This window comes from Triplophysa dalaica, chromosome 1, assembly GCF_015846415.1.
Source record: "Triplophysa dalaica isolate WHDGS20190420 chromosome 1, ASM1584641v1, whole genome shotgun sequence".
NCBI lineage: Eukaryota > Metazoa > Chordata > Actinopteri > Cypriniformes > Nemacheilidae > Triplophysa > Triplophysa dalaica.
This window is the reverse complement of record NC_079542.1, coordinates 28,850,146-28,862,534: the sequence shown is the minus strand read 5'-3', so window position 1 is coordinate 28,862,534 and position 12,389 is coordinate 28,850,146. Positions and strand designations below refer to the sequence as shown.

Genomic DNA, 12,389 nt, shown 5'->3' with positions numbered 1-12,389 from the left:
TTCCAAGGTCATATCTTCGAACCACCCAACGACCTGCCCGCTAGATCCCATCCCCCTTATCTCCTCCAGGCAATATCTCCATCGGTTGTTCCCTCTCTGACCCACATTATCAACACGTCTGTCACCATGGGTACATTTCCTGCAGTCTTCAAAGAAGTCTGTATTACCCCACTACTGAAGAAACCCAGTCTTAATCCTGCACTATTAGAAAACTACAGACCGGTATCGCTCCCCCCTTCATTAATAAAACTCTTGAGCATGTTGTATGTAACCAGTTCTCCTCCTTTCTCACGCAGAACAACTTGCTGGACAGCAACCAGTAAGGTTTCAAGATTACACTGAGACATCGTTGATGACGTTGAAAAGACGTCCTCTGTGGAGCCAGAGTGAAAGTTTTTACAATGTCTGTTTATGACATCTTCTGAACGTGTGCTATTGTTGTCCAGGTGATCTCTATAATTGAATTGGACTAATATCATTATTGCACCTTTAAATAATGTTGAAATTTAAATTATCCACCATTATTGTGATCAGTGTTTGCTTTAGTTGGGCTTCTGACTCTTATATTTCATTAATAAGTTGAGAGTACTTTGCCATTTCAAATGTGTCTGAACACTGTTTTAATGGCTTAAGAAAACTATATTCCAATGAAATCATCTAGTGAAATTTCCATTGAGAAATGAATGTGCTCACTAATCACGAGTGTTGTATTGTTGTGCAAATTTTGGCAGATCAATATTCTTATGCATGCTATGAGGTCAAAGCAATATGTCTGTGAATTTCTTTAGCAGTTTTTCAACAGCATGGACAAATACAAACACACAAATACTTGATAAATTGGTCTATGACACTCAACAATGGTGACAACCAACAGAAGAATAGTTTGTGCTGAAATCCATGATACACATCATAGTACAAAACTTATTCATCATTTCCAGCATGCATTGCAATTGATCTAATTATCTGAAGTTTTTGTTAATTGTCACCATTAATGAGGTGTGTATGATGAGTGTTGATGTCTAAGTGTGATAAGTAAGAATTGTAGATAATTTTGATTCAATGCTTGTGCATTTGCTAGCCAGAGCACTCACATCAGTCATGTTTGATCTAGTTTAAGGTAACCAAATTTCGTCATTAAATATGACTTTATAAATATTACAAATCAACTCGAACTACTCTTCACCATCTCTTTCGTTATTTCTAAAATACTATTGTCTATACTGAAAGTGGATTCATGTTAGGACGGTGAAATATTAAGATCACAACTAAAGCAAAGACTGTTCACAATAGTGGTGGTTTAATTAATCTTCAACATTAACTGCAGATGAGAATTAATAATTCAACATAATTATAGAGGTGACAATAAGGATCACCTGGACTTCATTAATATGTTCAGAAGACGTCATAAAAACTTTAATTCTAGCTCCTCAGGGTACGTATTTCCAACGTCATCAACAACGCAGAAAAGACGTCTTTTGGACATCTTTTGTTTGCTGGGTATCTGCTGCTTTTGACACCGTTAACCACCAACATCCTCCTGTCAACCCTCACTGCTATGGGTGTCTCCGGAATGGTGCTACAATGGTTCAGGTCTTACCTTTCAGTACCTCCAGGTGTCCTGGAGAGGTGAGCTCTCTTGATTCCTAACATCTTGATACATGGGTCACTCAGGGCTCAGTGATTTTGGCCGTTGCTCTTTTCTGTATAAATTACATCCCTTGGCTCTGTTATGCGGAAACACTGCTTTTTAATTGACAAAATGTAAATTATCTAAATGTATTTACGACATTATAACAAACAATTGCGCTTATCAACCACAAGGGGATCCATACATCAAAACGGCTCGTGGTTGCTTTGTTTTATTTGATGTTATATTTACATGTGTTGTGTGAACATGAGGAAAAGTGTCCTTAATACACAATAAAATCATCACAAGACATAATAACACTAGACCTTTCATTTTGCTTTAATAGGTACCACTGTTAACATTAAATTTAAACTTTGACAAACTCAATTTCTGTTGACACAGTCTCTCTATTTAGCACCAATCAATAACAAAACAAAAATCAAGCTTCTATGTAGACTCTGCCTCTTTTTAAATAAGCAGAACCAAATGTGCAGTCATCAATTAACTTTTTTGTCAGTATAACAGTTATTTTGGGGAGAATAATTGAATAATTGCATTGCAGGCTGATTTAAGGTGTGTCCCTAAATTTTTATCTTGCGCTTCTAGAAAATTTCAGCCAGGGGCTACAGTGTCCCTAATTAAAAAGTTAGTCTGGATTGGAGCCCTGGTGTTTGCTTCAGATGGGCTCTTGAGCCTACAGTGTTTGACTTCTCTTCATCTGGCTGCTGTTACTGTGTGTTTACTGTAGGGAGCACATTTGTTGTATTATATAATGCCAAAAGAGTTTTTGATGTAAGTATAATCATGAGTAAATGTTGATGACAACAGTGTTCTGCTGTCAATAATGTGTGATAGTAGAGAATGAGATTCAGCTGTTTTGATACGGATATTAAGGTCTTCTAACTGAATTATGCACATAAAAAAATCATAAACTTATTAACACAAATACATCAAGAATCAATGTTTGTATCTCAATAATGGTAGGGATCAACTGAGACGCTTCATGCTGCAATGCATGCGGGGAGAAATGAATGAGTTCTGTACAATGAAGTAACCAACTGGCTCTAAAGCACAAAGCTTTCGTTTGTTTACTGTCACCATTGTTGAGTTTAATACGCTGATTCTTGATGACTGTGTTTCTCAACAATTTCTTATAAATATATAACATAATGGTTTATATGTTCACTTCTCAACCTCCAACTGCAACATGATATAGCGATGATAACCACACATACTACGTAAGATCAATGAATCTGTGTTATCAGATCAGGCTTACTTCATGTTTTTTTCTTTGCCATAATAATTGTGATGCAAAGTATAATGCTTTCGATTCATATGTGTACACATGTTTTTTGACGCATTCCCATCGCGACATATTCCAAGTCTGGGTCCGAAATAGCCCCCTATACACTAATATAGTTCACTGTTTGAGGGGACATCCATTTTCAGTGGTGTCCGAATTCTTAGTTGACATTATTGAGTGCACTCATTTAATCCCATGATGCAGTTGACATTATTGAGTGCACTCATTTAATCCCATGATGCATCATAATAACGAGTCTACAACTGTACTTGATCTTTGCTAGCTGCTAGACATCTATTGTGACGCTCGCTCTGCTGAATGAGTTCCCACATCTCAGCAGAAGATGGCGCCTGTACACAAGAGTGTCCGAATTTACTCACTTGTTTTGACCCACTCCTTAAAGTGGACTAACTTTGTGAACCAATGTAGGGAATAGTGAATGAGGGTATAGTGGGCAATTTCGGACACAGGCCAAAACTTCTCCGGGCTTACAGGGGTAAGGTTTTCTTCTACTACCTTGAATTGATGCTCCCAGGACACGGTTGCCACCTGGTGGTTAAACAAATCACTGTAAGAAATGAAATGCACATGCGCTACATGAGGTAACAAAATTCTGGCGGTGCACGTACAGTACGTCCGTACTATTTGATGATGCTTTAAAAACGTTAAAATTTTACATTCCACTCTAAGTTTGACAGGTAGACACTGCAGTGTAGTGAAAATGGGAGCAATATGCTTTTTCAAGTAACTGAGTATAGAGAAACGTTTTCACATTACAATAAGGTGCAATTTGTTAAGATAAAATGAACTAACAGTAAACGATGCTAATACAGTATTTATTATTATTAGTGTAGGGGATTCAAAGAGGAACACTATTGTTTAAACGCTATTCTTCACCAAGTTTGTAAGAATTATCATGAACTTTGATGACAATTATTAGTAGTTTATTCTCGACCATCCATTTTAAGGAAAACAAATATCAACCCAAATTGGGATGAGTTTAATTAATTATGATCAATTATACTTATCTGCATCAAATTTAGAAATCACTTAGCATTGGTAGAAAGAATCTGCATAATCTCCGGATTATGAGCATGAACTACAAACAACATCATGTGTGAAATACAACAGGACTTTATTATCGAGACTAGTCACATACTAATCTAACATACTCACACATACAGTTTAGCATTGGAAGAAGGTTGAAGTTGAAGCAGAGAGAAGAACAGAGCATGGATTTATGGCAGTAAAGGATATTCAGAAGATGAACAGCCTGAACAAAACATCAGTTTCTTACTTGTAAAGCACCTTTGTTAAAAGGATTAATGACACTCTATGCATCCATTAATAAGACTTAGTATGATACTTGCATGTCTTGCCCATCAAAAGAAAGAAAGTGTCCGGATGCAGTTTGTTGAGGCTCCAGTTGATCTTGGCTGAAAGTGATCAGAGAGAACCAGTTTTATCTGGAAAGATGTGCCAGCCTAGCACAAACTTAGGTGTCAAAGGTGACGTCTTCTTCTAGTCAATCCTTTACAGATGCAAAACGCAAGAAGAGAGAGGAGAGAAAGAATGAAACCCTGCAAACCGAAAAAAAAAAAAAAACCTGAAGAGACTCTTCCTCTTTTTAACTGTAAGGATATCACATCCTACAGATGTGACTGACCAAATCAGGAGATGGCAACTTTGGAGGGAAAGTTAATTGTCTTTGTTTTTCAGATGGTGTTTTACATGTGGAAGCTGATTGGATGTTCACTAAGAAAACATCTATGAATTTGATAAAACTAATATAAAAAGAGTTACCAAAACACAACAAACATTACCATCAAGAAAATCACAAATGCGCCTCCTATATACCAAACATGATCTACCTATCATATTGGTTAAGTGAATTACTTCAAATCTAATAATTATACACGCATTCATGGATACTTTGGATTAATGTTTAAAACAGACATAACAACAAGAACATCAATTCATGGAACGGTTATAACTGGAACAATTTCAATTTCCATATAAATGTATATAGGACGGTATGTCTGTCCCCAAAGTGAATTAAGATAGCACATCTCCCTACATTCCATTGGGTCGTAAAATAGTCTTTTCTTGATGGTTTGATGTGGGTTACCAGATATCTGGACCTGCGCCTAGCTGTTAGTTGCAGATTGGGGATAGACCCCCTGGTGGGTAGCTTGCTGGTTGGATGAGGGGTCTTGTTATATTTAAGAAATATAACTAGTTGTTGTGTATCTGATTGGTCTCAGGCACTACATTAGTGTATGTTAATTTCAGCATCTATTAAAACACTATTAAAATAAAATGTTGTCACTGTTAACATTGGTTAATGCACCATGAACTAACATGAATAACTGTATTGAAATTAACTGAAATTAACAATGAACAATATTGTTTTTCAGCATTTATTAATCTTTGTTAGCCAATGGTTACAGATGAATTTAAAACTATTATCAAATTGTTGTTGTTGAAAAGAGATATCAAAAATGACTGTAAAAGTAAGAGCCCAAAGTAAACACTTATTGAATGGGGGTCAAAATATTAACTGTTCAACATTAACTGTGGGTGCTCATATTGATTTATTGCAATTAACATTGACAAATCAACAATTTTTTAACATTGATTCAACGGTTTTCACCTGCTCTCTTGCTATCAGGGTTTTACATAGACCTCTAAAAAAAATTTGAAATTACATTTTTAAAGTTATGTTATGATCTCTTCCTTGCCTGTAGCTGAAGACATTGCGTGGTTCTATTCTGGAGGAATCTGTTCCCACTGCAGCACGCCACACAACACCGCGTGGCCTTTCACCCAAGAGACTGCTAGAATTCATTTTGCCTGATCTCAACCTACATTGTCTTAGACTGGCTTCCACATCCCCTAAAGTTCGAGATACACTCCTCAAATTGGACGAGCAAGGGGTGAGCAAGATTTATTTTTTAGACAGTTTCTGTATTTCTGTTGTAAAGTTTGGAATATAAAGTTGTGCACTTAAATATTTTTGAACTATGGCTTACATGAATACTTGATTTAATTAGTCAACTAGTAATTCAGAAATGTTTTACTGCAATGCAGCATCACTTGCTCCCTTGCCTACAGTTTCTGTTATTGGTAATGTCTCACTGTAAACCCAAATGCTCAGATTAAAAAGATAAAATTATGTAAACTTAATTTGATAAAAAAGTTATATGTAAATATTTAGGTTCCTTTATTATTATTTATTATTATTCCTTTATAATTATCCTTTATATTATTATTTAGAAAATGGTGAAAAAATAAATAATTCACCACTATTGTTTGAGAAGGATTTCCAATTCGTTGCCTGCTTTGTGTCAGACTACATTGGGAGAGTAAATTTCAAAATCTGATTATGTTATGTGTTTTTCAGTAAAGGACTCGTTAGTATTTAATGTTCATTTATCTTTGATATTTAGAAGAGATTACTCTTAATATGCTTCACCAATAAGCAATGACTTAATTTTGTTTCATGAGTAGTCACACTAAACTATAAACAGTAATCAAAATCTGAAAGTTTTTTATTAAGAGTAAATTAAGAGTAAATTAAGAGTAAATTAAGAGTAAATTAAGAGTAAATTAAGAGTAAATTAAGAGTAAATTAAGAGTAAATTAAGAGTAAATTAAGAGTAAATTAAGAGTAAATTAAGAGTAAATTAAGAGTAAATTAAGAGTAAATTAAGAGTAAATTAAGAGTAAATTAAGAGTAAATTAAGAGTAAATTAAGAGTAAATTAAGAGTAAATTAAGAGTAAATTAAGAGTAAATTAAGAGTAAATTAAGAATAAATTAAGAGCTTCTTAAACTCAAAAAATGTGAGGCAACCGGTTGCTATAATTGTATTTTTTTTAGTATTGCTAACTTATCCTGGTTTACTGTGTCCTTGTGGAAAAATTGCACTTAATATACTTTTTTATTACTTAATAATATTTAATGTAATATTTTGCTTTTATTTGTAATTGAGTTCAAAGGTATCGTTAATTGAACTTTTGGGTGATTTATTTAAGTGGGAGCTCTGGATTTAACCCATCCAATGAGTAGTGAACACTCGCACACAAGTCATGAACACATGTGCACCCAGACCAGTGGGCAGCTATCACTGCAGCGCCCCGGGAGCAAGTGGGGGAACGTGCCTTGCTCAAGTGCACCTCAGTCGTTACCTGCCAACCCTGAGAATCGAACCAGCAACCTTATGGTAACGATTCCTACTCTCTAATCATTAGGCACGACTGCCCCTGTTAGTCATTTCCAGCCATTTCTACAGATATATATTGGCAACACTGTTGCCAGATAGTTAGTGTGTAGGTCAAACATCAACAAAGGCTCTTAGTGAGGTTGAAAGTTTTTATAAGTCACTATTAGTGTGATCACTAACCAGACTCGAAATGTCTTTTGAAGATGTTTGTTTTGCACAATGATGATATGCCTAAAAGTATGCATAATTCATCATAAAAAAAGGAAAAAATACACAAAAGATTAAGCTCATAAACAAATAACTTAAAATCTAATTTTTGATATATGACACAAATCTTCAAAAAAATTATACATGTAACATTATTATATAATAATAATCAATTTCTTTATGTTTGCTTGGTGACTAGAGTCACATTATAAAGTTGCATTTTAAGTCCCATTCTGTATCATTGCATAAGTGCACATTACAAAACACTAATGCAGTTACTTAAAGAGGATACACGAAAAAAGTAATTGTGCAAATGAAAGTCAAGACTCCATTTAAAGCAAACACTGATCATCGTAATATTGATTTAAAAAATAATTAAACTACTATGAACTAGAGTTGAATCTTTGTTAATTCTGAATAAGTTCTTAGATGATGACAGAAATAAAGTGAAGGTGGTGTCTGTAATAAGTAAAAATGTTAAAGGTGTTTTTGTTTTTTGTTCTCTTCTGGTGTCATCTTGACAAATTTAATGTTTTCATCTGTTATTTACAGTTGATGTTAATCTAAGACTGTGTGACCTAAGTGAGTTGACAGATCCTTTTAATGATGTATCTTCAAACAGTCATCACAGTAGTTTACTGTAAAAGGCCTACAGCAACTAGCTGGCAACAGTGCTGCCAATATATTACTGTAGAAATGGCTGGCAAGGGCTGACAGTGTAGTTTAGAAATAGCTTCCGTTGTGTTTAAAATGTAGTAATGTGTACTGCTTTGCCAGATGGTATAGCATAGCCACGAGGAATATATACCAATGGCAAAACTAAGGCTTTCCTGTAGCTCAGTGGTAAGACCATTGCGTTAACAACGCAAGGTTGTGGGTTCGATCTTAAGGGATTGCAAATACCAATGTATAAATGTATAGGATAACGCAATGTAAGTCGATTTGGATAAAAGCGTCTGCTAAATGCTTAAAATGTAAAATGTAAAAATGAAACTCTGGTTCTTTTGGGGTAAGAGCCACTAGGTGGCACTTCCGTACTGAGGATACCATTTTGGGGAGACAATGCCAGCTGGACAGTAGCACAGACATACAGAATAGAGCAATAGGAAATTCTCAAATTAAGTAATTAGTGCATTTTATTACACCTACAGTAAATATTGTATTGTCTTAAATATGTTTAATGTTAACAGTTGTGAAATCCAACCATTTAGCCTACTTTATTGAGTATTTCAATTTTATGCAACTTTGCACATGTATTATAACCATTATAAATGACTATTTATCCAATAGGTCTGAAATATATATCATATCATTTTAATCCCCTGGAACACACTACAAACGTGATGATCTTTTAGAACAATGCTGAAAAACAACAATCCTTCAGACATCCCAGACTCCTGAAGGCACTAAGAAAACTTGTTTGGGGCCCTTGTACAAATAATTAAAATTATATATACATACATAAACTAAACATAACTGTAAACTGTAAGGAATACATTAACACGTTTAAACACTTAAATAATTTTTTTAGCTTTAAAAATATCTTCTTTTGTGTTCAACAGAACAACAAAATGTACATATGCAGGTTTCTAACAACTTGAGGCTGAGTAAATGCCCAGCCAACATAGTCATGTGGGTTAGAGATGGGTTTGTTCTGGCTTGTCTAACTGTGTCAGTTTTGTCTGGGGGTTCACCCATGCCCCACATGGGTGAGCCCAGATGAAATGAACACTGCTTAGTGTGCATACTACAGGGTGGTAAATGAAACACTTAATGTTAATGAGATAATGAAGTGATAAACTAAATCACTGATAGACACAGAAACAACAAGAACTACAACTGACTTTGGCCACAACAAGTCCACAAACACATTTTTTTTATTTATATTGGGAATAAACAGGGTTTTGTTTGTTAATGTTTTATTGAAAATAATTGTTTGGTTTAATGTCACCATTTTATGGTGATCAATGTTTGTTTTAGTTGGGTTTGTTGACTCTTGACATGTTAATTCTAGTTTTTCTATGGCTCTGTAGCAGAGTTTGTTATGGCAAGAGAGTCATTAGAAAATATAGTCTAAGGCTTTTGGTTGTTCTGTGACAAGTTCTCATGATCATTCCCTAAGTCCCTAAACATATGGGACAAAACATTCTTTGACAGATTTAAAGTAATTTCACATGACTATGCTGGCTGGGTGAGGACAGAATTTTCATTTTTGGGTGAACTATCCCCCTTAAGTGGCGCATCCCTTTTTTAACATTTACATTTAGGCATTTGGCAGACGCTTTTATCCAAAGCGACTTACAGTGCACTTATTACAGGGACAATCCCCCTGGAGCAACGTGGAGTAAAGTGTCTTGCTCAAGGACACACTGGTGGTGGCTGCTGGGATCGAACCAGCAACCTTTTGATTACCAGTTCAGTGGTATAACCCACTAGACCACCATCTTCAACCTACAGATAAAAACTGTGGCACTGTTGGCACTAAAATGAATTATTTGGAATACAGACCTAAAGTTGGTCTTGTTCGAAAGAAGAGAATTAGCAGATTATTGCTGAATAAATAAATCAAATTTTTTTTATCATTTTGTAATATTTATCGTAATAAAAAATCTCTAAAAGGTTTATGTTTTTCTAAAAAAACATAACAGCTCCAAAATGTCTTGAGTCAAAGTCCCAAGGGTCACCACGTGTTGCATCAAGTTTGGTCTTGACACCAAATTTTCACTTCTCTGCCTACCACCACCAAAATCCACTAGGGGGACCTATAGGCTTCCATTGGTTTTAACTTTAAATCAGAAATTTGATCATAGATGCTTTTTTCACTTTTTTCAAACTTTTCGAATTAACAGACACAATGAAAAAATACAAAAGCACAGGAACATGTAAACAAAACAAGAAATTGATAAGAAACTATATTTTTAATGCTCAAGTTACCTGCCAACTTATCAATCAATTATCCTTTATGAATCAATTACTCTTCCTACACAAATTACCCATGATAAGAATGAACAATGATCAAACATGTTTTCTAGAGTCCTAGAATTTTCCATGATGTTTGTCATGATAAGATAGGAATTGACATGCAAAGTATTGATGTGCGTTCCGTAGCCAGTACTTATTTTTGAGACACATTCTTGTAATTTATGAATCAATTACACTTCCCACATACTTATTTAATCAGTGTTTTATAAAAATATGTATTCTAGAGTCTTAGAACTTTCTAACAAAATATAGTTTCTCATGATTAGATCAGAAGTACCACAAAAATTGTAGGTGGGGGGAGTGATTGATCAGAGCTCTCCACCTTCAATACCACGGCTGAGGTGAGACCCTTTAACAAGGCACCATTCCCCCCAACTGCTCCCCGGGTGCTGTAGCAATGGCTGCTCACTGCTCTGGGTGTGTGTACTCGTGCGTGCGTGCTGGGATAAATGGGATAAATGCAGAGCACAAATTCTGAGTATGAAACACCATGCTTGTTCTCACTTCACATCACTCACTCACTTAAAAATATGTAAGCAAATGTGGGTGTCCTGTATACGGGACTGTGACAATTAAAAGCAAATTTACCCATAAAATGTAAGCAAGCTCTTTGAATTATATTAATGCACTGGATGGCAATGAGAACAAATGATGATGTGTGTCTTATTTTTGTATTTATTTTAATTGACTTAAACCTTGTTAATATGTGTATCTGTGTGTGTTTGTATCTGTAAAGCTAAATTTCCAGCGTAAAATAGGGATTATGTACTGCCGAGCAGGGCAGAGTACTGAAGAGGACATGTATAACAATGAGAGTGCTGACCCGGGGTTTGATGAGTTTCTGGACCTTTTAGGCGACAGAGTGAGACTGAAAGGTTGGGAGAAGTACAGAGCTCAACTGGACACCAAGAGTGAGAAAACATCACATAAATTCTCTAACTTTAAATAATTGCAAAAATCATGACACAAATATCTAAGGGATAATCCACGGTTAGCCGTTCATTAAAGCATTTTAATGCATGACGTGGAGGTTTAGTTGCCTCCGCGAAGTGGATTTAAAACTTTTTAATGCTTGACTAGCCGTAGATTATCCCTCTTATACCATGGTCAGTTTATAACAAGTTAACCCACCAAATAAAGGCATGTCCAAAAGACGTCTTTTCTACGGTATAGATAATGTGGGAAAGACATCCACTAAAGAGCCTGAATGAAAGTATTTATTACATCTTTTTATGACGTATTCTGAATTTCTGATATAGAGTTTCAGGTGATCTCTATGATTGCACAGTACAATATCACCTTTTCACCTGCAATTGATGTTGCAATTAATTAAACCATAATTATTGTGATGAGTGTTTGCTTAAGTTCTTGGCTCTTGACTCTTTCACTAAAAAGTTGGATATTGAAACAATGTGTTATAATGCATTTGTGAAAAACAAACTATATTAGAATTTTGGATCAGCTGGTGAAACTAAATGATGACAGGATTTAATCTGAAATGAATAGTTGCACTAATTACAAAATTGCTACAGTATGAAGTTTAAGCACATTGCGGTATATTTTGGATAATTCCTGTGGAAAGTATTAGCAGCTGTAAGTGTTAGACACACAGACATCATGAATCTGAGTGTGAAACTCAACAACGGTGACAAGCAATAAAAGGCCGCTATATGCTGCAATGCATACTTGGTAACATCATAGTATAAAACTCATTCATGACTCCCAGCATGCATCGGAGTGATCGGTTTATCTGAATTAGTTTGATGTTTGTCACCATTGTTGAGGTTTGCATAATAAGTGTAGATATCTACAGTGTCAAGGAAATGGAATGATAACTGTGAGGCCCATTTTATTTACTAAAATTGTCTTTATTGCCTAACAACTTTCATTCAACCATCTATCCCATCTAATCTAATCTCGTTCCTTTGTTCCAAAGCGGTGTTCTTCTTCAAACATCCTTGTTTATGCTGAAAGATTAGTCACTGGAAAACGTCAAGTATCGAGAGACCAACTAAAGTAAACACTGATCACAATAATGGTGGCTTA

At 35.1% G+C, this 12,389-nt stretch overlaps 1 protein-coding gene across 4 annotated transcripts in view; it reads left to right on the top strand.

The window, feature by feature from the left end:
• Window positions 1-12,389, top strand: part of zmp:0000001168 (signal-induced proliferation-associated protein 1) — an 80,243-nt gene that overhangs the window by 21,458 nt on the left and 46,396 nt on the right. For all 4 annotated transcript variants that reach the window (XR_008906320.1, XM_056744454.1, XM_056744444.1 and 1 more), the window contains exons 4-5: window positions 5,678-5,866; window positions 11,080-11,254. Coding sequence is in view for 3 of the 4 variants with exons in the window: in XM_056744454.1 (XP_056600432.1) it covers window positions 5,678-5,866; window positions 11,080-11,254 (364 nt within the window). In the remaining variant the exon portion in view is untranslated. The remainder of the gene's footprint in view (window positions 1-5,677; window positions 5,867-11,079; window positions 11,255-12,389) is intronic.